Genomic DNA, 26,219 nt, shown 5'->3' with positions numbered 1-26,219 from the left:
GCAGGGAGCGGGTTCGGATGAGGGCGCGGGCGCAGGGCGTGTGCAGCGCGCGGGTGCGTGTTCGGGGCGCGGGCTCGGGTGCGGGGCTCGCGCAGGGGGCGGCGGGCGGGGCGGGAGCGGCGGCGGTGACAGCTGCGCCCGCGCTCCCCGCGCGTAGGTGTGCGGCGCGTTCCTGGCGGGGACGGAGCGCGCAGATCTCGCGTGCGCTCGCAGCCCAGCCCGGCCCCCGCCCGGCGCCGCGAGCCGAGGTGTCGCCCGCGCCCGCGCCCGTGTCGCCGCCGTGCCCGCGAGCGGGAGCCGGAGTCGCCGCCGCCGCCGCCGCCCGAGTGCAGAAGAGCGCACGCCGGGGCTGTCTGTCACCGCCATGGCCACCACGGCGACCTGCACTCGCTTCACCGACGAGTACCAGCTCTACGAGGATATTGGCAAGTAAGAGCCGCGGTGCGCGCGGGCAGGGCCGAGACCCCGGAGATCAGGACCCTCCGCGCCGCCGGCTCCGGGCGCACTGCGGCCCCGCGCGCCCCCGGCTCCTCCCGGCTCAGGGCCCGAAGCGTGTAGCCCCGCGCGGCCCCGACCCCTGGGCCCCAGGCCCAGCCGCCGGACCCTAGCGTTCGCGGCCTTGCCTGGCCCTGCCCGGCTCGGCCGCCCGGCCAGAAGCCCGGGGCTCTGGGCGCCGGGCTCGGCGCAGCGGGGGCGGCAGCAGGTGTCCTCGGAGCGCCCGGCAGACGTGACGCATTCGGCGGCCGGAGGTCAGGGAGGAGGGGCGCTAGGGGGTGGTCGCGAGGCCTGGAGAGCGGGGGAGGGGGCGGCCCGGGCCGGAGGGTCGTCCCCGAGTGGGCCTGTCTGTCCCCACCCCCACTGAGCAGCCGGGTGCGGGGGCGGCAGGACTTGCTCCGCGCTTGCTCCTCCGCGTGGCTCCATCCGCGCCGGGTGGCGGGGGGGGGGTGCTCGCCGCGCGCCGGCCCGCGTGGGAACAGCCTCTGCCGCGGGGGCCCCGGGGGAACCTGGGTTCTGGGGGATTCCCCCCCAGATCCTTCTGGAACGAGGAGTCTGGAGAGCTGGCGACTGAGGTCGGGAGGTGGGGTCAGGCCGGGGGCCGAGACTAGGGGTGCGGCGGGGAGCCTGGCGGGCTCTGGGTTTCAGGGTCACCGAGGCAGGCGGGGGCTGGAGCGACGCGGCGGCGGCGCTGGGGGGGGGAGGGCTGCGAAGGCGCGTGTCAGGACGGACCTCACCGGGAACAGGTGGCTCCTGCGCTCCGCTGTGGACCTGGGCGCGCGGGGCCCCGGCGCCAGCCCTGCCCGGGCTCTGCCCCGGCTCTGCCCCCGGGGCCGCCTGGGCCGTGCGCTCTGCGAGTCAGGGTGGCCGCTCCCGCCGGATGCTGCCAGAACCCATCCGCCTGCGTAGCCCTCCGTCCCTCCGCGGCGGCGGCGGCGGCGCCGCTGGTGAGGTTTCCTCTTAAACATCCAGGGGCCGACCCTCATTTTTCCTTCTGAACACGCGTCTGTGGTGAAACCTCGTCTCGGCGAGTGCTGCTGGTCGCTGGCGACGGCGGATGCCCAGCCGCGAGGAGCGGGGGCGGGGGGCGCGAATCCGCCGGCTCGCCCCGCACGTGCCGGGGGAAGCGCCAGCCCGGCGGCGGCGGGATGGTGAGGGGCGCCCGGTGGGGGCCAGGCCGGGCCCTGGGGACCCACAGAGTCCCTTCCCTCGGGTCGGGTCGGGGCTGGTTGGGTGCCCGGCCGCAAGGCGGGTGGACCTGGAGAGCAGAGGAGAGGGAAGGGGAGGGTCAGCCTTCCCCGTGCCCCCTTCCGCCCCCACTGAGGAAGGCCCTGGGCTGTTCGTGGGGGGGCAGCCGTAGGAGGAAGGGTCGCCCCTTCCAGGGTTGTGCTGTTTCTCTGCTTTGCACCCAGGGGCACCCTGCGCTTTCCCATGAACTTTTCTGTGGACCCTCCAGGTCCATGGCTGTGTAGGAGGCCCCCAAGGCCTGGCCTCTGGCTGCAGCAGCAGCCGCTTCCTGTGCCAGCTGTCACCCACTCCCGCACTGGGGAATGGAGGTCCTTGGGGCGCCCCCCTGGGTGGAGAGGGGGTGGCAGACCCCGCAGTGCATGCTGGGCTGTCACCCTCTCCGCAGGGACCGGAGCGGCGGGTGGCTGCCCACACAGTGGAGCCCAGGGACCCGGCCTGAGGGGGCAGGGAAGCCTCCCCGCAGAGGGGGAGACGCTCCGCCCGCTCACCCTGCACGTGTGAAGCCCCCGGGGGCCAGGAGGGCTTCGCTGCGGCCCGGCGCCCATTTGTGGAGCTCTGTAGGTGCCAGGCCCGGGGGGGCTGCCGGGGGGCCTGCCACAGCTCCACTGGGGCGCCCGGGTGGGGGGCGGGCGGGTCAGGCAGGTGCTGGGCAAGCCCGGGCCGGGTCCACCGTGGTCGTGTTGGCGGGCTGCTGATAGCGCCGGGCCAGTGGGAGGAGGCACAGTTGGTGCCGCTTCCTGGCCAGGTGGACGCGTCCAAGTTTATTTAAAGCTGCAGCCCCTGGCACCGGTCCGGCAGCAGTGAGCTCCTGCCCCGGGGGAGGGGGGCAGGCCGAGGGCCCACAGCTGCCCCTGTGATGTGGCCCCGGGGTGGCCTGCCCCCTCTGGCCTCCGTCCCTTCCCTCTACCACCCAGCCCAGCCGCTGCCTCTGTTCCGGAGGGTACCCTGGGGGCCTGGGCAGTGGGGTCTGAGGGCCCCTGCTGGGGACTCCCCTGTCCAGCTGGATGCCGGCCTGACTTGGCCCAGGTCCTGGGCTCCGAGCCGCCCCGAGCGGGGACCCCTGTCAGGCCCGGAGCAGGCGGGAAGGCTCGGCCAGCACAGGCTGGCCAGCAGTGTGGGTTTTAGAGTCTAGAGAACTTCCCGAGTAACAAAATAAACATTTGTATCTCTTCTGCCGCGTTCCTCTTTTCTCATTTCGGCTTTAAGCTCCCCTTCAGTTGCCTGCAGCAATGCCGTTGCTCTGGCGGCGGTCCTGCCCACGGTGTCTGTCCCTCCAGGTCTGGCCCGTGGGCGCCCAGGTGCCGTGTCCACAACTAAACTCGGGTCCCCCTGCGTCCCTCGAGCCTTCACACGGGCGTCCTGGAGCTGTCTGCCCGTGGTGCAGTGTCGGGGGCGCGTGAGGGGTGACACGCCAGCTGTGTGTGCACTGCCGCGCCGCGGCCCTGGTGGGAGTCCGCGGTCCCGCCCTGGTGCCAGCCCCTCCTCCGGCCCCGCGGCGGGTCTGCCAGGGGCACGGGCACGAGGGTGTCCTCACGGTGTGCCCCCCGAGGCCGGCCCGTGTCTTCTCTGTGTGTCTGTGGCCCACCAGGCCCCTCGGGTCCAGCACGCTGGGCCCTTGCACAGGCAGAAGAGGCTCCGGAGCCTCCCACGCCTGGGGTCTTGTCCTGCACAGGCCCGGGCTCCGCCGGAGGGGAGCCGCTCCCGTGTGGATCTGGGTGTCGCGAAGGGGTCATGGACTGGCTGTGTCGGCCTCCACGGAGCTTGTCCCTTTGAGCCCATGGTGTCCTCTGGTTAGTTGACCAGGGGCACCCCCCCCCCCCGCCTGCGGGATTTAACCCCCACGGTGCTGTGGGAGGGACCACCTGCCCCAGCAGCAGGGAGACTGACCTCCAGCCCAGGCCCCGCTGACCTTGGTGCGTCCTTGGCTCCGCCCAGTGTCTGTCCTGCTGCCTGACCCCTCTCTGGGGCAGTCGGCCTATTCTCCACAGGCTGGTGGCCGGCCAGGGGGGTTAGCGGACAAAGGGTGCAGCCCGGGGCCAGTGGGGTGTCAGTCCCTGACCTCTGACTGGGATTGGGGCAGAGGGTCTGGGTGGAGGGGGAGCCAGGGCGCTTGCTTCCCGCTGCTCCGCCGGGGGAGTCCCTGCCTCAGGGGCGGAAGGTTGCTGCCTTCCGCGGGCCCCCCCGCGCCCCTGCTCTCTGAGGTCTTGCCCCAGGCCCCCCTTAGCCTTCCCGCAGGCCAGGCAGCCCCTCACACCAAGGTGGGTCTTCGGGGCCCGGCCCAGAGCCGTGACCCCTGGCCCTGCCCGCGAGCAGGGGTGGGCGCTGGCCGCGCCGGAGTCCTGGCTCGGGCGGAGGGATCCGGCGCGCGCGCGCGGCCGCTGCTGCAGGGCGCACATGAAGGTGAGGCTCGTTCAGTTACTACTGGTGGTATTTTTATACCATAACCTACTTTGCTGGGAGCTAAGAATATAGCTTCGTTTGCTACCTGCGCTCCTTCTCCTCTGGTGACGGTCGCCAGCGGTTACCCGGCGCCCGGTGCACGAGGCGCGTGCTCTGCAGTCGCCGCCAGTTTGGAGGGAGCGGAGGGGCACCCGGACCTCTGACCCCGGCCGGCCGCACAGCCGCCCCGCGCTGTGAAAACGCTGTGCGTCCGTCCGCTGCGGGCTCCCGCCCGCTCCTGGTCCTCCGACCCTCCGCTCCCCGGGCCCCGCCCGTCCTCGGCGGCGGGTCCTCGCGCCGCCTTCGCGCCTCCCCCACAGGGGGCGCTGTCCTCGGCGCCCCTTCCTGGTCTCGCCACGGATCGGCCCCCACTCTGCCCCCATTTGGGACCCGCGAGGCTTGGCATTTTATTTTATTAATTAAACGACAAGGACAACTTCATCTTGTGAAAAAAAAAAAGCCACACACGCGTGTGTGCCGTGAACGTGCCGCTCACACCCGCGTCTCCTCCCTCCCCAGGGCAGCCGCCGGGCGCTGTCGTGCCAGGGCAGGGCCCTGGTGTCCGTGCCGCGCCCGTGCGTGAGCAGACCCACGAGGGCAGGTCACGCACACACACGGCTCTGGAAACGCAGGTGGCGTCCCACCACCACACACGTGATGCTGTCGGGCCCCACACGGCAGGTATTTCCTGCGGGCTCTCAGAAGCAGGGACACGCGTGTGCGTGTGGGGCCTCTCCTCCGACGAGCATGACAGAGGCTTGAGGGGCCCCGGGTTTGGAGGGGAGGCTCCCGGCGGTCAGGGGGGCGCGACTGCAGGGCTCTGCCCTTGGTCAGGAGCGCGGCCCTCCCCGTGGGGGGTGGAGGCCCTGCGGGGGGGCGCCCAGGGGGAGACGGCATCGTCGGGCGTCCTTCCTTCTACCCGAGAGAGGGTCCCGCAGAGAGCGCTCCCTGTCCCGTCCGCGCCGAGACCCCCGCCAGCCGCGGGCCCTGCCGGCCGGACCAGGCGGAGGGGAGAGGCCTCGTCTCGCCCTCTGCCCCCGAGGCCGCCTGGTCCCAGGCCAGGGACCGGCCTTCCCGGGGATCTCAAACACGTCCTCAGAAATGTAATTCCCTCCCGGTCTGCCTGCCGCAAAGACGGGGTCTGGTCCGACGGCTTGAAAGCGTCTTTCGCCGGCCGCCGGCAGCTGCCCGGCTGGTGCGGAAACCTCAGCGCGGGACGTGTCGCCGAGGGTCTCCGAGGACCGCCGTGTCGGCTCGTCGTGTGAAACGTGCGTTTATTCCCGGGAAGAGCAGGGTCTGTGGGAAGTGAAGGCAGAGGGTTTCACGTCGGGGCGGCGCCAGCCGCCGGGCTTCCGGCCGCTCGGCTCCTGGGCTGCTGGGGGGGGGCCCTGGCGGACTCAGTTCTTCCGGCCCGACGGGGCGGTCCCAGGAACCGAGTTCTGGCTCTCCGCTCCGCCCGTCTCCCGCTTCTCCCGTGGAGCTCCGGGGCCGACTGGCTCGTGGCAGTGAGGGCGGGAGGAGGGCGTGACCCTCTGACCTGCCACCCTTACCCTGGAGGAGCCGAGGGGGCCGGCTCTGTCCCCAGCTGCACTGACTCCAGGACGCACAGCAGGCGCCCGGCACAGTGGCCCTGGGGGCTGTGCTCCCTCCCAGCGTGCTGGCGCTCTCCCCCTGGGAAGTGGGGCCTCGTCGGAGGGTGGGGAGGGACACCCCGGCGGCCGCGGGCCCTCAGAGGGTGGGAGCGGCTGCGGTCCTGCCCCCACGGGTGCAGCTGCAGTGCTGGAGTCACTTGGGCGTTTGCCGTGGAACCTGACACCAAGGGGTCTTCGGCCTTGTCGTTTGAGGGGCAGCCGGGTGCCCAGTCCTCGACTTGGCCCGGCCGGTCAGGCTTCCTGGGGGCCAAGTGCCAGCGTGGTTCGGAGCAGCCCCCGCTGGAGGAGGGGACCAGACGGGCCCCCTGCAGATGGGGGGGCTGGGTCCTCTGCGGCGTCCGGGGGCCTCTCCCTCCCTGGCCCCGGAGGAGCCTCACCCGACCCACCTGTGTGTGGGCACCTTGCCGTGGTCCTCTGCACCTGAGGTTGCCGCGGCCCGACCCCCACTTCAGTTGCTGAGAGCAACCCTGTCGAGAAGAAACAAAATTCAAGCCACGAGTGTACAGTGACCCCTCACCTGTTGCAGGAGTTACGTTCCAGAGACCCCGCGGTCGGCCAAATCTGTGACGTAGCGGCGTTCTATTTATTTTGTTATTTGTATGTATTTTAAGGCTTTATAAACCCTTCCCACACTCCTGTAAACCCTTCCCACACCCTCACAAACACTTCATATGCTCTCGAACACTTTCTGCACTCTCAAACCTGCGTAATTTTAACAACGCATAAAATCCTGCATGGCTGCTCTCCAGTGAGGTGTACAGCCGTCCCTCGCTATGTCACGGTTCGCTTATTGTGGTTTTTTAAAACCCCGAGATACAGTGAAGCTGCAAATAAGTGAATCGTGGTATTGCAAGGGACGACTGTAACTCAGAGTTTTCGATTTTTAAAAAGTATTTATTTATCTTTAGGGAGAGGGCAAGGAGGGAAGAAGGAGAGGGAGAGAAACACCACTGTGTGGTTGCCTCTTGTGCGCCCTCTACTGGGCACTTAGTCCACAACCCAAGCCTGTGCTCTGACTGGGGATTGAACCTGTGACCCTTTGGTTCGCAGTCCAGCGCCCAATCCACTGAGCCACACCAGCCAGGGCAGAATTTCATAATACTTTAAAAAAAACCCTAAAAACACACAGGTGAAAGGAACTTTAGTACACACATTTAATTCAGGGTATCCAAAATATTATTTAAGCAAATAATCAATACGAAAATTATTGTTCTTTTATGTTTTCAAAAACGCTGTGTTTTTGGGTGGTGCCGTGTGCTTCACGTCGGCGGCGCATCCCCGTGTGGAGCGGCCGCAGCCCCTCCCCAGTGGCTTCCAGTGGTCACTGGGCCGGACAGAGCCCGCCCGGACCTTCAGGGTCACTCCTGTGACGATGATGGTGATGGTGACGGCTCTGCGATGTTCCAGTTTCTTTTGCTCGCCTGCAGGTTCACTCGCTCACTCGTGGGCTGGCGCTGGGGGACCGCCGTGAGCCCCCCGGGGCGCCTGCCCGCACATGTGGGACGCGGTGGGGACCCAGGCGGGCAGCGTGACCACGGACGGTCCCTGCCTGTGCTGCTTGCGCTCTGGGCGTGACTACGGAGAAGCCGGGGTGCCAGGTAGCGGGAGGTCGTGGCCGTCAAACGGGCCAGGCCCAGGGAAGGGGGAGACCGCTCCCCGCGGAGATCACAGTGGAGACGGGGGACGTGGGCACTGGCCCCCCGGGAGTGAAAGGCCGGCCGGTTGGGGGTTCTGCACACAGCCGCGTGCCGGCCAGTCGGGGGGCGTGGAGGAGGGAACACACACGCCCCCAGAAACACGCCCCTGACCGAGACCGACTCCAGGGGCAGCGGGAAGCCGGAGCGGGCCGACCACAGCGAGAGGGACCGATAAGCACATTCAAAACCCTCAGTGCCCCACGAAGAAAAGCCCAGGCCCGGAGCACTCCACTGGTAAAAAGCCCGTCACACGTTTCGAGTGCGACTGCCAGTCCTCCACAGACTCTTCCAAAAGGCCGACGAGGACGGAGCTTTTCCCGGCTCCCCCTGGGAGGCCGGCAGCACCCAGCGCCACGCCGCGCGAAGACACCAGCGGGCAGAGCCGGGGAGCGGCGTCCGTGGGGGACCCGGGCCCAGCACCACGGCCCCGGCGGCGGCACGCGGGAGGCGGCGCCCCGTGCGCGGGGAATGCTCACCCCAGGGGTGAGAGGCGGGCTCAGCACACCCGGTTCGATCCGTGCGGACGCCGTGTTAACAGAATAAACACGGAAGCTTCAACACGGTCATCTCAACAGCTGCAGACGACAGCCAACGGTCTCCCGGTAAAAACGCTCAGCCCACGAGAAGCAAAAGGGAACTCCCTCAGCTCGATGGACGGCAGCTGGGAAACCCCAGCAGCCCCCTCTGCTTCCCGCCGGAGACAGACCCTCTGTTTCTGAGGTCGGCGGCAGGCCCCGGGCGTCCTGAGACATTCCATCGGAACCGAGGGACGGGGCCGGGGGCTGCACGGCACAGGGGTGAGGCACAACATTCACTGTTTTTCATTCGCAAAATAAAAGCAGGGAGGCCGAGGCCATCCCCAGCAGCACCCGGGACAGTAAGGCGCTCAGGAACAAGCGAGCGAAAGCGGCGCAGGCCCCGAACGCTGACCGGCAGACTGCTGCGGAGAAAAGTGGGAGACACCTGGGTAACCGTGCGTGGGCCGAGGACCCCTCGCTGCCTCACGCCTCAGAGGGGCCGCAGGGGCAGCGTGGCGTCTGTCGGAATTCCAGCTGCCCGTCTGGAAAACAAATCCACACGCTGACTCTGAGATTCCTCCGGAAAAGCCGGGGCCCCGGGAGAGCCGGGGCAGCCTTGACCTTGACCAGAGGAGCAGGTTCGAGGATGCACACTTTCAGCTGTCCAAGCTCGCCCCCGAGCAGCCGCCACCGCGGCCAGGACGCGGGCATGCTGCAGGCTCCCGAGGGTGGCAGGGGCGGGTGGGGGTGCAGAGCAGCGCCGGACGTCTGCGGCCAGTGGGTCGTCGACGCGACGACAAGTGAGGAGAGAACAAGGGTCCGAACAACAAATGGGCAACCGGGTGCCGGCAGACCAAAACGACGACCTAACACCAGATAAAAATTACCTCGAGATGGGTCGTAGGCGCAAAGCTGTAGGGTTCTTGGAAGGAAACACGAGAGCAGTTTGGATTTGGCCATGCCTTCTCAGACCTGGCGCCACCGGAGAGGGAGGCCAGTTGGACTGGACACGGACGCCCCGTGCCTGGGGGACGCCGCCAGGACACGCCCCCCCCCCGCCCCCGCAGGAGGGGGAGAGTGTGTGTGAGTCGGTGCTGATGCCGGCCTGCACTCAGAGCGCTCTGAGAACTCGCTGCCCGGAGTGGAAAGACAAGTGGCCACGTGGACAGTGAATCAGCTCATGAGAAGATGCTCGGTGTCCTCGACCTTCAGGGAGACCCCAGCCCGAGCCCCCGCCATTCGATGCCCCCTCAGCCGGGCTGGGGCGGCGAGTGTGAAGGCAGCGGTGACAGGTGCTGGGGGGCCCGGGGCGGGGACCGGTGCAAGGGCCACGGCTCCGAGGACGGCCGCCCGACACCCCTCACAGGGCCCGGTTCCCGGGCGGGTCCCTGGGGGTGTCCAGACGTGTCCACGCAAAACCCCATGCCCAGCAGCCCGGGCCGGTGTGGCCCTGGGGCTGGGCCCCGTCCTGCGGAGCGAAGGGTCACTGGCTCGGTTCCCGGGCAGGGCACAGGCCTGGGTTGCAGGTTCGGTCCCTGGTGGGGGCCTGTATGAGAGGCAAATGATCGACGTTTCTCTCCCCCTCCCTCCCGCTTTTTCTAAAAACAAATAAATAAAATATATATTTTTAAAAAGACCTTGTCTACAGCAGATTATCCATGACAGCCAGAGAGTGGACACGTCCCCAGTGGCCACCCACGGATGACCCTGTGACCGTGCCGTGGGCGCCACGCCGGCCTTGGACAGCAGGACCCGTGCTGGGCGCCGACCGGGGCTCGCCGCCGCGGTGCACGCTGGCCACACAGTGCGCGGGGAAAGCGCCGTCACTAAGGCCGCGAGGTGCACGGCCTGCGCCATCCAGCGCCGGGGGCCCCGGCGGCCTTGTGCGGCGTGACCGCAGGGCGACGTGAGGAGGACCTTGCACACTTAGCTTGTGGTGATGGGCAGGAACGAAGCAAAAACCACTGCATTGTGTGCTTTTCATTGTGTGCGCGGGGATTGTGTGGCCAGCGAGTGACCTCTCACCGAAGGTGGTTAAAAACAAATAAAACCCGTGTAGAGGAAACAGACCTCTCGCACCCGCATCTCGGGTTCAAGGGGCTGAGAAGGGAGGTTCACAAGGTGTGGGCGGCCCTGGCCGCAGCCCCCCGGGCACGGTCCCTCCCGGTCCCCAGGACGGGGCCCACCTGCGCTCCCTTGCCCGCCCCACGCTGGGCGCTGGTCACGGAGCCGGGAGGTAGCGGGAACAGGGTGTGGAGGCTGGTGTGGGAGACTGCATGTGTGTGCACGTGTGTGCGTGTCAGGGGGGAGGGGGGCCCCAGGGTGAGACCCGCAGCCCCTCCCCGAGGGCTGCAGCCGGCCCCGGTTCCCCGAACCGCGGCATTCCGGATGCCGGGCAGCTGGCCTCGGGTCCAGCAGGGTCTCGGAGCAGACGAGGGCTCTGCACCCCAAGGAGCCGGCTCACGGCGGCGGGGCGCTGGCGGGTGAGGCCCCCCGGGAGCAGGGAGGCCGCAGGCGTGGTGACGGGCGTGGGCGGAGGGGGCGGACACGCTGTCAGCGGGATTGGCAGCGCGGGGACGGTGGGGCGCCCACACGGGCTGTCACGGGGAACCTCCTTCGCACCTCCCGGGCGCCTCTCCAGGCCGGGGTCCCTGGGCCCCACGTGGTGGGGCTGCACCCTCAGGGCAGGGGGGCCTCTGCAGCAGGGGGTCGTCCGGGAGGCCTGCGTCTCCCAGTTCCTCCGCAGGCCCCGGAAGTCTGCACGTGTACCCTGTGTCCTAGTTTTCTGGTGCACACGAACAGACGCTCGTCTGGACAGTCAGCCACGTCGCGCAGGCCTGGTGGCCTTCCTGGTGGGGGCGTTCTTTCCCTCTTCCCTGTGCTCCTCCTTGACTTCAGGCGTTTCCTGGTGTGGTGACTGACGGGCGCCACCTCACGGTGCTGGTGACACCGTGGGGCAAGGGACATGGGCCAGGCGGTCCCCTCTAGTTCCCGCTCCGTCTCCCCTCCCTTCCTCTCCTCCTTCCTTAAAGGGTCCTCGGGGGTGTCTCTGGGGTCTGCTCCGTCTGCCTCCTGTCCCTGGTGGCCCCTCGGAAGGGACGTTCAGGGCTTCGCAGGCACCCGGGAGGTGAGCTCCTCTGCTGGGACGCAGTCCGTCCTCCTCCCGTCCGGACAGAGCCGTGGTGGTGGGGGGCTCAGTCCCCTCTGGCTCGTGCCCCTGCGTCCCCCAGCCCCAGGCCGGTCCCAGCGGGTGCTGGGTGGTGGCTGGGGCTCGGCCTCTGGGAGACTCGTGTGACGTCACTCGTTGCGGCCCCTGGGTGTCCAGCCTGGGCCTCTGCGCGGGGCGTTGCTGGGCGCGAGCAGACCGTGGGCCTAAGCTCAGCGCCGCCCTCTGCGCGGGAGGCCAAGGACGTGGTTCCCTCCCAGCGGCGGGGACAGTGGGTGGCCAGGGTGCTGGAAGGGGGGCGGGGCGGGAAGGGCCACCTCAGAGCCTCGGCCTCCGTGTCCGGGAAGGGGGGCGTCACTGTGAGGGCAGGGCCCGCGGCGTGTGGTCCCTTCCGGGCGCCCGTCCTGGTCTGGAGCCTCTGGCAGCTTTCCCCGCGCCGTCTCTGGGCCTCGGTTCGGGGGACACAGCTCAGAGCCGGCAGCGGACAGGCTGCTTTCCCGCCCACGCTGGGGACAGAGCCGCGGGCCGGGGGGCGGGACAGGTGTCCAGCAGGCAGACATCCCGGCCGAGCGTCCACCGCCTGCGCCTGCTGGCCACGGCCGCATGTGCCCCGGAGCGCACGGGCACTGTCTGCTGGCGGCGGCCACGGGCTTTCCTTTGAAGTTTTCTTGTTCGTCCGCCGAGGGTGGGCCTCGCTCCGGCACGTGGTGCTGCGGGCGCTCCCTCCGCTCGCCCAGGGGTGAAGACGGCGCCGCCACCTCCCCCCACCAGTCTTCCTTCCCGCTCCCAGGCCCCACACGCGGCTGCGGTGAAACACGTCCCACACGCCGTCCGCCGCCTGGGCCCTGGGCTCGGCGGCAGCACACGCATTCCCGTCGCTGTGCAGCCGTCACCACCGTCGTCTCCGGAAGTTTCCGTCGTCCAGTCTGACACTCCACCCCGTCGAACGCTCGCTCCCCTCCCCTCCCCCAGCCCCTGGCTCCACCGTCTCGTCTCTGTCTCCGGGTCTGACCACCCCAGGGGGGCCCCCACCCCCGCCGTGGGTGGGACCGAGCAGCATCTGCCCCCCGCCCCCCCCCCGTCTGGTTTCTCTCGGTGTCGCGTCCCCTCGGTCTGGCAGCGGCGCGGCAGGTGTTAGAACCCCCCTCGTCTGCCGACGGGCCCGGCTCCGCTCCTCTCTGGCTGTGACGAATGGCACGGCTGTGAACGCGGGTGTGCAAGGGACACACACGCCTCCTCCTGCACGGGGGGCGGCACCTCGGTGCCGGTGACTTGTGAGGCCCGGGCGCTGCTCCGGCGCAGGGAGGCTGGAGCGGCTGGAGGAGCCCGTGTGCCAGGTGCCGCGGCTCTGCCGCCCCCCGAGACGGCCCCGCCACGTTCCCCTGAGACGGCCCCACGCGGCCCGCCGGTGCGACGCCGGGCTCCCGGCTGACCCTGCGGTGTCCGCCCTCCTCGGGAACACGGCCGAGGGCGGGGAGGTCTGGTGGGTCTGAGACGGGGCAAAGCCCACCTCCGGCCGGCGCGGCCGTGCAGACGCGGCTCACGGGGAGGAGCGAGTGGCGGCACGGCGTCCTGCGGGTCCCCAGGCGTCTGTGGTCCGGCCCGGGAGCCTTCGGAAGCCCGTGTGCGGCAGGCGGGCCGCCCCTCCCGCGGCTGCTCCCCCGAGCTGCGCTCTGCTCTGCGTGCCTACCTGGCACTCCGACCAGCGGGGCGGCTGCCTTTGAAGGTCGCCGTGGGGCGCGGCCTCGCGGAGCAGCCGGGAGGAAGCCCGCTCACAGCCACTCCCGCGGCTGCACGGAGCCAGCTGCCCGCTTTCTTCTGAGCTGGTGCTGGGGCGGCCGCCGTCCACCTCGCTGGGCGTGCCCCACCCAGTGTGCAGCCCCGGAGCGCGCGGGGCCTGGGGCGGTGGCAGGGTGACGCAGAGGCCGGAGCCCCCGCTCCTGCGGGCCCTGAGCTCAGGCACTGGGGGGCCCTCTTGAGAGCACAGTGGCCTGGAGGTGACACCAGGGTCCCCAGGCCAGGCAGCCTCAGGCTGAGGAGGTGGGTGGTGACCCGGCCGGGCAGGCGAGAACAGCTCCTGGCCGAACCTCCCGCCTCAGGGAGGTCTGGGTGGGGTGGTGAGGCCCCGCAGGTGGTCTGGGGGCAGCTGGCCGTGGAAGGGCGCCCGGCGGGGGGCACGCCCTCGGCCCTGACTCGGGGCTTTGCTCTGATGTCCGGCAGCTTCCCGAACGGCCCCCGTGCACAGCCTCTCAGAAGCCCCCGTGGGGGGCAGCCGGTGGGCGGGGGGGGGCAGGGGCATGCTCAGAGCCCCCGGTGGGCACTGGGGCTGTGGGAAAATAAGCCCCCAGGTGTGCCCACAGCCGGAGCCGGCAGCTTCCTCCGAAAGCCCCTCCCTCCCCTCAGGCTGAGAGTCTTGTGGAGCTCGGCCCCGAGTTCTGCCAGCGGCCGTTTCTGCGTCAGTCCGTGGGTCCGCCTGACTTTGCTTGTAAGTCGGTGGGTGGGTCCGACGGCGCTCGTTGGTTTCCAGACTCGGGGCGGGCTGGGGTCGCCGGCAGCTCACCGGCCCTGGGGGGGTGTCTGTGCGGAGAAGGGGGTCCGCCGCCTGGGTCAGAGGGGGTGCGTGTGAAGTGCCATTGGACGCAGACGTGGTGGCCGCGCTGGCTGAGGGAGGCAGACACCCCAGGGCCCCGGGGGGTCACATGCGACAGGCGGCCCTGGACCGCCCTCCTGTGCCCGGACGCAGCCCGTCGCGGGAGGACCTCCTCCGGCAGGACTGTGGGCGGGGAGTCCCCCCCTGCGAGGGGACCTCTGCTCCAGGCCACGGTGGGGGCTTCACAAAACACACACCCGAGGGTGTCATCCCCTCCTTCTACTCAAGGCACTCGGCTCTTTTTGGCTCCAAAGTTTGGGCGCCCCCGAAATCCAGCAGCCTCTCGGAGGGCCGATGGGGCGGTCCCCTGCTGTCGGGAGCGCCCAGGCCGCTGGGTGCAGTGGCTGAGCGCCTGTCCTGTGCTCAGGGACCGGCCCCTGGGGATGGTCAGCGCCCAGGGGTGGCCGCCAGAAACAGCCTCCTCTCTTTACGCTTCTTCCTAAGAAAAGGACCTTTTGAGGACACACCCTGTGCGTGAGCACGTCACACTCGGTCAGATGAGGTGGGGGCCGTGGCGATGGGGGTCCAGTCCCCCGGCTTCCCAGCTTAGTGACCGTACACATCTGCACCCCCCGCCCGACACTGCGCCGTGGGGGCACCCTCACTGGGCCTCGGGGCCTCGGGGCCTTGGCACGGAGCGCCAGAGGCTGCACCCTGAGCGGCCGCCGGCTGGGCCCCGCTGAGCTGGGGCAGCGTGGGGGCAGCGGCTGTGCGGGGAGCTCTGCCTGTGGTGGCCTGGCCTCGTGGGGGGGCTGGGCGTCCTCGGGGAGACTAACCAGCTTCTTCCCTGTCCCCGCCCCCGTCCCGCTCGGTGCCCAGGGGGGCGTTCTCCGTGGTGCGACGCTGTGTCAAGCTCTGCACCGGCCATGAGTACGCGGCCAAGATCATCAACACCAAGAAGCTGTCGGCCAGAGGTAGGTGGGCCGTGCGCAGAGGGCGGGGCACAGGGGTGGCAGGGCCCGGTGTCCGGGCTGGCGGGGGGACCCAGGTGGAGCGGGAGGGATGGGGACCCCACCCTCAGATCCGGGGTCACACCTCCGGGGTCACACAGATCCGGGGCTGCCCACGCTCACTGGCCCCTGCCAGGGGAGGCCCTCCCAGGGGTGGACAGGGAGGGTCCCAGGGGCGGCAGGGCCGTGCCTGGTGGCCGTGCTGCCCTCAGCGGGGCTGGGGGTCAGGTGGAGGCCGAGGGTGGTGCCGTTGGCTCCGGACAGGAGTCTGAGAGGCCCAGCCAAGGCATCCTGGCCGGACCTGGCACCACCCCCACTGCAGGTGCGGGGAACCACCTCCACCTGCCGGGTCTGTGGCCCCAGCCCAGGGCCCTGGGGACAGGCCGCTGAGCCTAGACCGTGAGGCTCGCTTTGCTGTGTTTAGGCGCCTGCTGTATACCTCCAGGACTCAGTGTCCTCCCAGCCCAGGAGGGTCAGCCCCACACCCTCACTGCTCCCTCCAGCCGAGCAGGAGGGTGACACAGGGCCCCGGGGTGGGCCAGGGCGTGAGGAGGGAGGCCCCGGGGCCCTGTGGCAGCACCGCTCAGAGGCCAGGGCCTGTGTGCTCCGTGGCCCCCCGGGCTGGTCCCGGACAGCTGTGCTGCGGCCCGTCCCCCAGGGGTGAGGCCAGGCAGGTGCTGGGTGCGGTGGAGGCTGCTGTCCACTGGACTCCCGGGCATCGGGGAGGCCCAGGTGCAGGAACCTCAGGGTGGGCAGGAGGCAGGAGGGGAGGCCTGGTGGCCACGGGGGTCCCCCAGGGCCCAACAAGCTCCCGGGGAGCTACAGGGGGGCCGGCCCCCACCCGGCCCTGGGAGGTGGGGGCCCAGGGGGGCCCTGGCCGGGACACGGAGCACCGCTCGCCCCAGAACGGCCGGCTCTCACGGACGATGCCTGTCAACCCTGGATGGTGCCAGGGGGTGAGTTAGGTTTTTTAAATGTAATACTTAATTAAATAGAGGATGGTGAGACATTCAGAATCGGCGAATGTGCTGAATAATTAGAGATTATTAAACCGCCGTTCACAAAGGCAGTTAGAGGAAAATGAATTGGCTGGGGTGAGAGATCAGTGGGGACACGGGTTTCCTCAGCGTTTCGGGTTCCTGCTGCCTCTCCCCCGACCCTGCCAGCATGTTGCCGGCACGACGGGGCTGTGGGGGCGATTTTGGTGCCCTAGAGGGCACCCTGGGTGGTGAGCTGGGCTTGTGCTCGCTGGGGTGAGTGTCCCGGAGTGACCCTCGGCCGGTGGCCGCCCCCTGGAGGCCCCGGGCATCTACTGTGCCCTGACCTTCAGCAGCACTGTGTCTGCACCCAGCGACCCCAGGGCCCTCAGACCCCCCAGGGGCCCAGGAAAGTGGGCCTCCTCTTCGCAGCGCAGAGCTGGGGGCACAGGCTCTGGCCTTGACCCGGCTGGGGAGGGCTGAGGACTCCTCAGGTATGAGGCTGACCTGGGGACGTCGGTGACCTCTCAACAGGGGGCTGGCCCCACAGGTGGGGCTGACCTTGGGGAGCACTGACCTTGCCGTTAGGGGGCTGACCTCCCAGGTGAGGAGACTGAGGCCACAGGTGTGCGCACGGGGGGCCTCACCTCTGTACCTCCTCCCACCTCCCGGCTGATGCCCCTTTTCTGGTCACTTGGGGCCACCCCTGTCCAGGGCCTGGGTGGCCCCCCTGCTTGGGGGCACCCCTGCAGAGGGTGGGATGGGGCTGAGCACCCACACCTGCCCCGCGCTCCCGCACCTCGGCTTCCCGCTGCCCACGACCCAGACCCAGAGCCGGGACGGCGCCACGAAGCCACTGAACTGGGTTAACCGGGCCGCAGTGCCGCACTGCGGGGGCGCTGAGCCTGTGCCCCCTCCCTGGGCCGGTGCTCTCCCCTTCCTCCCCCGGGCGCCCTCTCTGCTCCTCACCCTCCACCCGCCCCCTCCATTCCTGAGGCCCTGAGGGCAGAGCCGCAGGAGGGGGGAGGGCTGGGCTGGGGGGCTGGGGCTCTGCCAGGGGCTCACCAGCCGCAGTGAGGGTCCGGGACGGCCAGGCTGCGCCCAGCGGCTCTCACGCCCGCCCGCCAGAGACGGCGCTGCTGCTGCTGCTGCTGCTGCTGGCGGCCGGCGAGAGGCCCAGCGCCACCCTGTCCCCCCGTCCCCTCCTTTGGGCTCTTCTCCCCCAACCCCACAGCCAGGGAGCAGCTGGGGGCCAGGCGGGTGGGGGGTGGGGCCCTGGGAGGGGGGCCGTCCCTGGGGGCCATGAAGGATGGAGTGCCGGCCTGGAGGACTCTGAGCGCCACTGCGTGCCTCAGTTTCCCCTCTGTGATGGTGACCACTGCAGGCCCATGCTTGCCCTCTGCCCTCAGCAGCCTTCTCTTCCCTCCTGACAGCCCAGCTGCCTGGGGGGCCCTGCTGCCTTGCCAGGGGGCTGGTGAGGAGCTGGGCTCAGTCCCCCCACCATTCCCAGGGGCGTTGTTGGAGTTCTGTGTGTGACCACCCTGCAGGCACCTGTTTCTTCTGCCCCTCCCCCTCGTGGTGGCCACCACACAGTGACAGCCCCCAGCCCCCCCCCCACAGTGTGGGGGCTGCTTCCATTCCTGGGCCCCCGCCCCAAAGCTGGGGGCCCCACACCTCCCACGGCCCCGGGTTTCACGCAGCTGGGCGGCTAATGGGGCACCACAGGCCCAAGCTAGCTGATGTCTTTGAGTCAAGTTGATCTGATTTTGTTCGTTGAGCGATTTTATGGGGTGTGAATGAACGCTGTGTTTTATGTGTGGGTGTTTCTGTTTAGGGAACGTAAATGGCTTGTTTGATGCCTCTGCCAGCCCCTGGCAGGGCGGGTGGGTGCCACGTGCCCGGGCACACGGCCCCTCTGGCCTGCGGCTCCAGGGCGGGTGGTGGCTCCCAGGCTGGCGTGCGAGTGGGGCGTGGCCTCCGCCTCGGGTGGGACGGAGCCGGGTGGGCCCCTACCCATGAGTCTCGTGGCTGGCCGCTGGCCTGGCAGCAGGCGTGAGGAGTGACTGGCTGGGCTGCTGGGGCCCCAGGTGATTCCGTGTCCCCTTCCGTCCCCAGACCACCAGAAGCTGGAGAGAGAGGCTCGGATCTGCCGCCTCCTGAAGCACTCCAACATCGGTGAGCGGCGGGGGGGAGGGGGTGGGGGGGCGGCGGGACCTCCCTCCCAATAGCAGGTGGCCTCTGTCCCTTGCAGACACCGGCGGCTTCTGTCCCCTGTCCCCTCCCGCGCTGCTCCGGTGCCGCCACGCTCCGGCCCCAACAGGGCGTCTCCTCCTGGAGGGATTCTGGGCGTGGGGCCGCCCCTGGGGGAGGTCAGGGCCGCAGCTGCGCAGGGGTCCCTGTCCACCCTCTGTGACTCCAGCCCGGCTTCCCCTGGAGACACGGGCTCCTGGGTGCCCTCTGGCTTCAGAGAAGCCGCAGGGTGGCAGCTGACAAAGAAACGAGGCCGGAAACCGGAGACCAGAGACCACGGCGAGCCCGGCCCCGGACCGAGGTCCGGGTCTGGTTCTGCAGAGCCTCTGGGGTCCCCACCAGCCCAGGGCCAGAACTCCGTGGCCTCGGGGACCCCACCCCGCCTGCTGCCTCTCGGGGACACATGCAGCCTAGTGGGGAGCCGGGGCTCAGTCTGGGGGTGCAGCCCTCCTGCCCAGGTAGGTTCCTCCTTTCTGGTGCCCCAGAGCGAGTCTGTGGTGCGGGGGGCGGCTCAGCGGCTGGGCGGTGCTGGCCCCGGAGGCTGGTGTGGGTCTCCGGCCAGCTGGCCCTGCCTGCCTGCCCCCATTCCCAGAGCTCCAAGGTGGTCCCTACCTATCACCCTGTGAAGCACTCAGGTGTCCAGCCGCCTGTCCTACTCACTTGTGGACTTCTGGGAGCTGGGGCCCAGGCCCTGCCCACGCTGGGCAGCCGCCAGGGGCCCTGAGGGGATGGTGGACCCCATTCACCAGGGGCTTCCAAGGGCGGACCCCCGGGCCTCATCCACCAGAACTGTGACTCAGTCATGCCAGGACGGGCCTGGGACTCGGTGCTCACAGGAGTGTCAGGCTGCGCTGAGCCGCGGTTTGGGGGCCGCTGGCCTGGGCATCCGTGTCGCGGCCAGAGTGGGGCTTTGGCCACAGGGGGCCTGGCTGGTCCTTAGAGCTGACCCTGGGGGCCCCGGCCCCTCCAGGGTCCTGAGTCTTCTCCAGCTGTGCTGGCCCAGTTGTGGGGGGCCTGGCGGGGGCATCAGGGGGCAGTGTCTCATTTCCTGGGGGCCTGGCCCATGCTCTTTAGTTGCAGACTCTGAGGCCGAGTCTTCTGGTGTCATTGGCGTCACATTCCTGACCGGTCCCGGGAGGGAGGCCGGGGGCCCAGGAATCTGTCTTCCTCGCCAGTGCACCAGGATTCTGCGGCGGTGTCCACAGGGACCCCAGCCCACCCGTCACTGGCTGGGGGACGTCCCAGCACACCTAGGGCTCCAGCCTGCCCCCCCCCAACTGAGTAGGGCCCCTCTGCCACCGGGCACCACGTCCAGGCTTGCTCTGCGTGAACCCTCTCCCCACCAGCCCCACGCCTGTGACGCCTGAGCACCAGCCAAGGCTGGGTCCCCATTCTGAGCCATTTGCAGGAGTCGCCTCAGGCAGGGGGTGGGGGGCAGGTGCTCTCTGGGACGGAGTTTGTGGGCAGCTCTTCCACGAGAGGCCTCGGTGTGCTCAGCACAGTTCTGGGTCAGCACCGAGCGGTCCCCGCGGTCCTGCAGCAGCTTCATTCCAGGATGTGTGTGTGGGGGGGGCAGAGCTGAGACTTCGGGGTGTAGACGGAACATTCCAGAACACGGAGGCGGCAGAGCTGTGAACTGACAGCTCTGGGAGCCTCACCGCTGCGGGATCCCACGATGCACGACCTTCGGTGACGGCTTCTTCCCCAGGGCGTGGCGTCCTCGGGGCCGCCCCCGTCGCGGTGAACGGCAGGGCTCCCTCCCCCGAACAGGCCGCTGGTGCCCCCCCTTGGAGCACGGGGGCCGGTGCCGCTCCGCTCACCCGTCGTCGACAGGGGCTCTGCGCCCGCACCCCCCCGCTGCGTGGGCGTGTGCCAGGGTGCGGGCCGCTGAGCTGCGTGGGGCTCTGCATTCCCCGGCGGGAGGGACCACTGGGCCATTTCGTCCACTAGTCCGGGGGTTTCACTGCCCCCGCCTTCCCCTGCTCCCGAGAAGGCCGAGCAGGGGCGCGGTGGGGAGCCCGGCTCTGCAAAGAGGAACGTCCGAGGGTTTGTGTGCGTTTCACGGCACACGGTTGGCACGGGGGGTGCTGCCCGTGGGGAGAGGGTGCAGGGCTGGCTGCCAGCCCCTGGGGGTTTAACTTCTCCTCGGAGACAAGGTGGGCCCTGGGCAGAGGACACAGCCAGGCGTCCTCCCTGGGCAGAGAGCCTTGCATGGGGATGGGGGGCGGGGGGGATGAACGAGGCCCTGCTGCCCCAGGGGGGCTGGAACCGGCACAGCCCACAGAGGCCCCCCCCCACACGTCCGTGTTGTGCCTGACTGCCCCAAGAGACCTCAGGTTGGCACCCTTGCCCGCCCCCTTGTCCCGAGTGCCCCATTCAGCCCGTGTAGGGACCAGGGAGCCGGCAGCTGTGACCCAGCCAAGGGCAAGGGGGCTTCTGCCTCACTGTGGGGCTGGAGGCGGGCACTTAGACGTTGCCACTCAGCGGGCAGGCAGGTCCGCAGCCCCCCTTGCTGCCCCAGGGTCCCTGAGGTGGCAGATCAAACGGGGCCCCGCAGGCAGACTCTCCCACAGCCTTGGTACGTGTGGCTGGTGCCCCGTCGGCATTAAGCAGAGCCCGTCACCCTCCGCTCAGAGGGTCACCTGGCCTCTCCCGGCCTCCCCTCTGCACACCGGCCCTCCCCACCCCCAGGCCTGGCTCCGTGACGGCGAATTTCTACCCCCTGTTTCTGGGGCCGGAACTGGACTCCCTCCCGTGTGGGGGCCGGGGGGGCGTGGCCTTGGGAGGACGTCCTGTGGAGACCGGTGTGGGCGGGCCAAGGGGACAGGAGTCTATGTGCCGAGGGCCCACGTCGCCACCCCCGGCTCAGCCCGCAGCTGACCAAACCGTAGGCCACGGGCGAAGGGGGCCCCTGTCCGGGACAGCACAGGCCCAGGGATGGGGCCCGAGATGGGGGCCCATGGTGGCCCCCTGGGACTTGGGGCGCAGGCCCCGGAGGCGCTGAGGCGCCAGCAGAGGGTGTGCATCCCTGAGCCTCCTCCCCCTGCACCCTGGGCTGGGGTGTCCACCCGGGGCTGCCCCACTGGACTCTCGGGGTGTGCGGTGCTGCCCGCCTGCCGCCCGCCCGCGTGTCTTGTACTGGCTGTTTGTACTCAAACGGGTTCTGACAGCTCACTCTTTCCTCAGCTCTGTCTGAAGCTGTGGTTCTGAGGTGCCAGCTAGGTTTTCTTCTCAACCATTAAAATCATATGTAACTATTTTTAAGTGTTGAAAGTATATTTTTAAACGTGTCCGTGTGCACACAGCCTCAGCTCCCGTGCAGACCCTGGAGTCCTCCGGGGCCAGGGGGTGGGACCGGGTGGGACCTGCCCTCTGTCAGCTGTGCTGTGGGGCAGGGGCTCGGGCAGGGCGGCCTCCTCCAGGACGAAGGCCTTCCGCTTCCCAGACTCCTGGGCCCCTGGGACGCCAGGGCCCCTGCACGGGAGCAGAGAGAGGTCCCAGCAGTGTCCCTGGGTGGGCACCGTCAGGCTGTGGCCCCGGGTCACAGGCCACTGCAAGCCCTGTGGGTCTCCTGGCAAGGAGGGGCTGGGCCCTGGGCGGGAGGGGCCAGAGCTGGAAGAGGGAGGACGCTGGAGCCAGTTAGGAACTGGGGAGGCGTGGGGGGCGCCGGCTGGGGTGGGGGCCCCAGAGGGCGGCCTCTCGGGGGCCTGAGCCCCTCCCTGTCCACACTCCTGCTCTTAGCCGCAGCCGCTGTGGCCTGCGGCCTGCTTCCCACGTGTGACCCGCCGGGACGGTGGGCTCCCGGCGGGCACACGCCCAGCGCTCAGAGCAGCACCCGCGTGCGGCTGCCCGGGGTGCAGGGCGGAATCCGGTACATGGGGGGTGGTGGTGTCCAGAGAGAGCCGTTCCCAGAAAGATTTGCTGTTCGGGGCCGTGCACCCCCGCTCAGCGGGAGGAGGCGCTGGGTGTGCCGTCCCGCGCTGGAGTGCACTCCCCCGGCACTCGCGTGTCCCCACCACGGGCCTGGGCTGCACGGTCGCGGGCTCAGGGACAGACCAGACCTTGGCTAAGCTGTGATGGGGGAGGGGCGTCGTCCTGCTGACCTCGCGGTCCAGAACGGCAGCCCCGGGGGCGGGGCCTTTGGGGCTGATGTCTCGCTGGGTGTGTGGCTGTCTGTCTGGGGTCCCTGCCCCTCGGCCCCTCTCCCCACGCCCCCCAGTGGCTCCTTCGGGGCCCAGTCTGTGAGCCCGTCCAGACAGAGCCCTGGGGCTGCAGGCCAGCAGGGCCCAGGTGCACCCGACTCTCCCCCGCCCCGCCCCCCCCCCCACCCCCTGCAGTGGGAGCCCCGGGCCCAGGGCGGGCGAGTCACCCCTGGCAGGGGGGCAGCTCCGCCGCCAGCCCTCACGGCCTCTCCTGTCCCCGCAGTGCGGCTGCACGACAGCATCTCGGAAGAAGGGTTCCACTACCTGGTCTTCGATCTGTAAGTGCTTGGGGCGGGGCGGGCCCGCCCAGCCTCCCTTGCCTTCCCATTTGCTTAGTGGTGAGCAGCTCGGCCCCAGGAGACAGGGGCTGCAGGGGGGTCCAGCCGGACCGCGCTGGAGAGAGGAAGGGAGGCCTGCGAAGGAGCAGGTGCTCGGCCTCGTCCCCTCCTCCCCTCGGCGTGCCCCCCACGGCGGCCACGAAAGTGTGCCCGCGTGTGAGAATGCGTGTGGCCACAGTTGCACGTGTGCATGTGTGTGTGTTGAGTGTGCACACGTGGGTGTCAGCATAGATGTGTGCAATGGCATGGACATGTGTGTGTGTCTGTGTGATCTGTGAGTGCACACATGTCTCTGTGGGGGGTGCTCCGTGGGGTGTGTGCACGCGTGGGGCGTGTGCACGCGTGTGCGTGTGCGGGGGCTGAGCGAGAAGGCATCTGGGGCCTCCGCCGCCCTCCCCGGCTGCTGGATTTAGCAGCGGTGACCTCACCCCTCGCTCCCGACAGCGCCCCGCGGGGCTGTATTTAGCTGCCTGTGAGTCAGCGCCCCGGGGACGGGGCTGCAGGGACGGGGGCGGGCGGGGGCCACGCGCCTCGGGCCGCTCTGTGTGGCCTCCAGGCTGTGCCAGGGCCAGGAAAGCCCCGCCGGGGGCTGCCGCCTCAGTGCCCGGCTGCTCGGGGCCTGGGGAGCCCTCAGCCCGCTCGGATTCCTCGGTCGAGAGGAGCGGGGGCAGTCGCTGCGAGGGTCTGGCCACCCCTCCGTACCCCTGTGTCCCACAAGTCAGGTGGCCAGGGCGGCCAGGCCAGGGCAGCCAGGCCAAGGCCGGACCCTGCAGTGGCCGTCCCCTGGGCCCACAGACGTGCAGGCACGCGGTCATCCCCGTTCCCCCAGGAAGTGTCTGGGCCGCCAAGCTGCAGGGGGCCTGTCCAGTTGGTAGCCGACGGGTGTGTGTGATTCGGGGGCAGACAAGGGGGCGGGAGTGGTGTGTGTGCGCACGCTTGAACGTGTAAATGTGTGACCACGTGCACGTGCGTGCGTGTGCCCACAAGAGGCTGTTGCCCCTCCCGGCCCACACGACGGGCAGGCGTGCAGAGAGGCCGAGGGCACCAGCAAGGGGAAACGGGCTGGCGCTTCGTGGGGAGCGAGGAGGGAGGGCCGCCGGAGCCCAGCGCTGTGGGGGGGGGTGAGGACCGACTGACAGGTGGCCCCATGGGGGGCCTCGGGGAGCCAGCAGTCCCGGTGGCGGTGGCGATGGTGCAGGGGCTGGGGGTGGAGGTGGAGCCGGCAGAGACAGCAGTGGAGAGGACAGGGTGGCGGGGCCTGCAGGCCGAGACTTCCGTGCGCTTTCCCGCAGGGTCACTGGCGGGGAGCTCTTCGAGGACATCGTGGCCAGAGAGTACTACAGTGAGGCGGACGCCAGGTGGGTGTGGACCCCTCGCACCGTCCCGTCCTGCCCTCTCCCCCCAGCCCCACTCCTGCCTCTCTGGCCCACGTTGTCCCGACACGGGCCAGGCAGGTGGTCGGCCGGACAAAGCTGTCAGCCTGCCTGCCAAGTGGGAGGGCCCAGGCCTGCTCCCTTTCCTCAGGTGGGGAGTCGCCCACAGAGGGGTGCTGTCCTCGGGGTGGCTGGTGGTGGGGGAGAGCAGGGCGGTCACGGGCGCCCTCCTGCCCTCCCTTGGGTGTCGGTCGATAGCTCTCAGCAGGCACCCCCAGGCCACCTTCCTCACAGGGACATGAAGTTTCCAAATGCTGGTCCCAAAGACAGACCAGGATTCCCTTTCCAGACATCCTCCGGGGCCACCCTTACAGCATGAGAGGGCCCCTGTGTCCGGCTGTGGTCCCTGGAGTCCCCTCCCAGGGTCTCCGGGGCAGGGGCAGGAAGTCAGGCTCCTGTGCAAGGGACGGAAGGATGGGGACTCTGTCCGGGCAGGGCCTCCCAGAGGGTGCTGGGCAGCCCTTCCTGCTGGGGTCAGCCCTCACCAGGGGGTGAAGCGGACTGGTGTCCTCAGAAATGCCATCTGCAGCGTGGCTGCTGGGGGTTGGCAGGGCCCTGCCCTGGAAGGGTCGGCCACCGTGGCCTGCCGTGTCCCATGCTTGTCGGCCAGATGCCACCCGATCCACGGCAGGGTGTCACTCTTCATAGTGCCTCTCACCTTGGAGACCACTGAGGGCGGTCACTCCCCACCGTGTCCACCTGGGGCCTGGCCCGTGGAGACATGCGTTGACGAAAAGAAAAAAGCCGTCAGTGGCCCTCTTTAGTGGGTGGAATTATGGATGCATTTCAGTTTTTTAATCTTCTTTGTCTATTTTTAAATTTTTCTTCGATGAATATGTATTACTTTTCTAATCAAGAAAAATGAATATGACTTTTTGAGTAGCTTTTTGTGACTTGCTTCTGCACCCACAGGCCACCTTGCCTGTTGGCGACGGCCTGAGGCCCTGTGAGAAGGTGTGCGTGGGTCCTGGCGAGCCTGAGCTGGACGGCTGGGGCTGCGGGCGGCCTGGGATGGGGAGGGGAGGCCAGACCCGCGGGCGCAGGGGCGCTGGCTGACCTCCTGAGGCTCCTGGAGGAAGGGCTTTCATGTTGCAAACGCCCCGGGAGGGGCCTGTCCGTTTCGAGAGGAGGAAAATGAGTTTCAGTTCCCACTTAGTAGAAAAGTGGAAGGTGGGGCGCAGCCACCGCTGCCCACTCTGCCGTGCTCTGGGGGCGTGTCCCGGTGTGGGTGCCTGCCCGCCTGCCCGTGGGAGTTGGGGATCCAGGGCCCAGGCCACCCTCACATCTGCCAGGGCACAGGGCTCCTGGGCGGCGGAGGGAGGCCAGGCCTTGAGAGAGGGTCCCGCTGGCCCCCCCAGAAGGGACGTCATGGCCCACACGACATGGTCCACGCGTCCAGCCCCGGGCTGAACGCGTCCTCAGGGGGGAGGGTTACCACTTGGACGCTTGGGAAGGTCGCTTGCCTTCCCTCTCGCTTCCCTGTTCGGACCATGCAGACCGGCTCCTGAACCCTCCGTGCCCCCCACCGGGCATGGCCCAGGGTGTGGTGCCGGCCTGCCCTGCAGCACAGGCCCCGAGGAGGGGGCACAGCCCACAGCCCCGGCCCCACTCTGGTCTTAGAGCCCCCCTGGACCCTTGGCCATCATCTGACGGAGCCTTGCTGTGGAGCCCTGTGCACGCCCACAGGCCGACCGTGCCCCTGACCTCACCACATTCCCCAACCACGCCCACAACCAGACCACGCCCATGCCCTGGCCACGCCCACACCATGTCCAGGCCCCGAGGAGGCCCACATCTCCCACCACGCCCTCCCGACTGCGCCCACGCTCTGACCGCGCCCCCATGCCCCGCCCACATTCCGACTGTGCCCCACACTCCAGTCATACCGCAGGCCCCCAAACGCCTGTGACCACGAGCCCCTCCCTCGCCACCTGCCCCTTCCTCCCGGGCCTCACCCCTTCACTCCTGGGGATCCCTCCCCCCGGCATCCTGCCCTCTTTCCGCAGTTGGACTCCACTGGCCTTTGGGGCCCCTGGGCACTGGCCCAGAAAAGACAGGGCCTCTAGTTCCGGCCAGGACGCCTCGTTCCTTCTCACAGCCGGGCCGCCAGGAGGCGTGGCAGGGCAGAGGGACAGTCCTTCAGCTCTCCCTGCTGGGGAGCTTCCCCGGGGGTCCTGGGCCTTCCTCCGACTTGGAGACCTGTC

General features: G+C 69.2%; 1 protein-coding gene across 4 annotated transcripts in view; it reads left to right on the top strand.

The window, feature by feature from the left end:
- Nucleotides 1–236: 236 nt before the first annotated feature.
- The window catches only part of CAMK2B (calcium/calmodulin dependent protein kinase II beta), a 49,732-nt gene continuing 23,749 nt past the window's right edge, over nt 237–26,219 (top strand). For 2 of the 4 annotated variants that reach the window (XM_045827374.1, XM_045827372.1), the window contains exons 1-5: nt 237–429; nt 14,685–14,779; nt 17,908–17,967; nt 22,468–22,522; nt 23,875–23,940. In XM_045827374.1, coding sequence (XP_045683330.1) covers nt 365–429; nt 14,685–14,779; nt 17,908–17,967; nt 22,468–22,522; nt 23,875–23,940 — 341 coding nt within the window. In that variant the 5' untranslated portion in view covers nt 237–364. The remainder of the gene's footprint in view (nt 430–14,684; nt 14,780–17,907; nt 17,968–22,467; nt 22,523–23,874; nt 23,941–26,219) is intronic. The other 2 variants (XM_045827373.1, XM_045827371.1) reach the window with 2 other exon arrangements.

Source organism: Phyllostomus hastatus, unplaced genomic scaffold (assembly GCF_019186645.2).
Source record: "Phyllostomus hastatus isolate PE091 unplaced genomic scaffold, TTU_PhHast_1.1 phas_scaffold_78, whole genome shotgun sequence".
NCBI lineage: Eukaryota > Metazoa > Chordata > Mammalia > Chiroptera > Phyllostomidae > Phyllostomus > Phyllostomus hastatus.
Note: the sequence above shows the minus strand (reverse complement) of the source record. Positions and strands in the feature narration are given on the sequence as shown.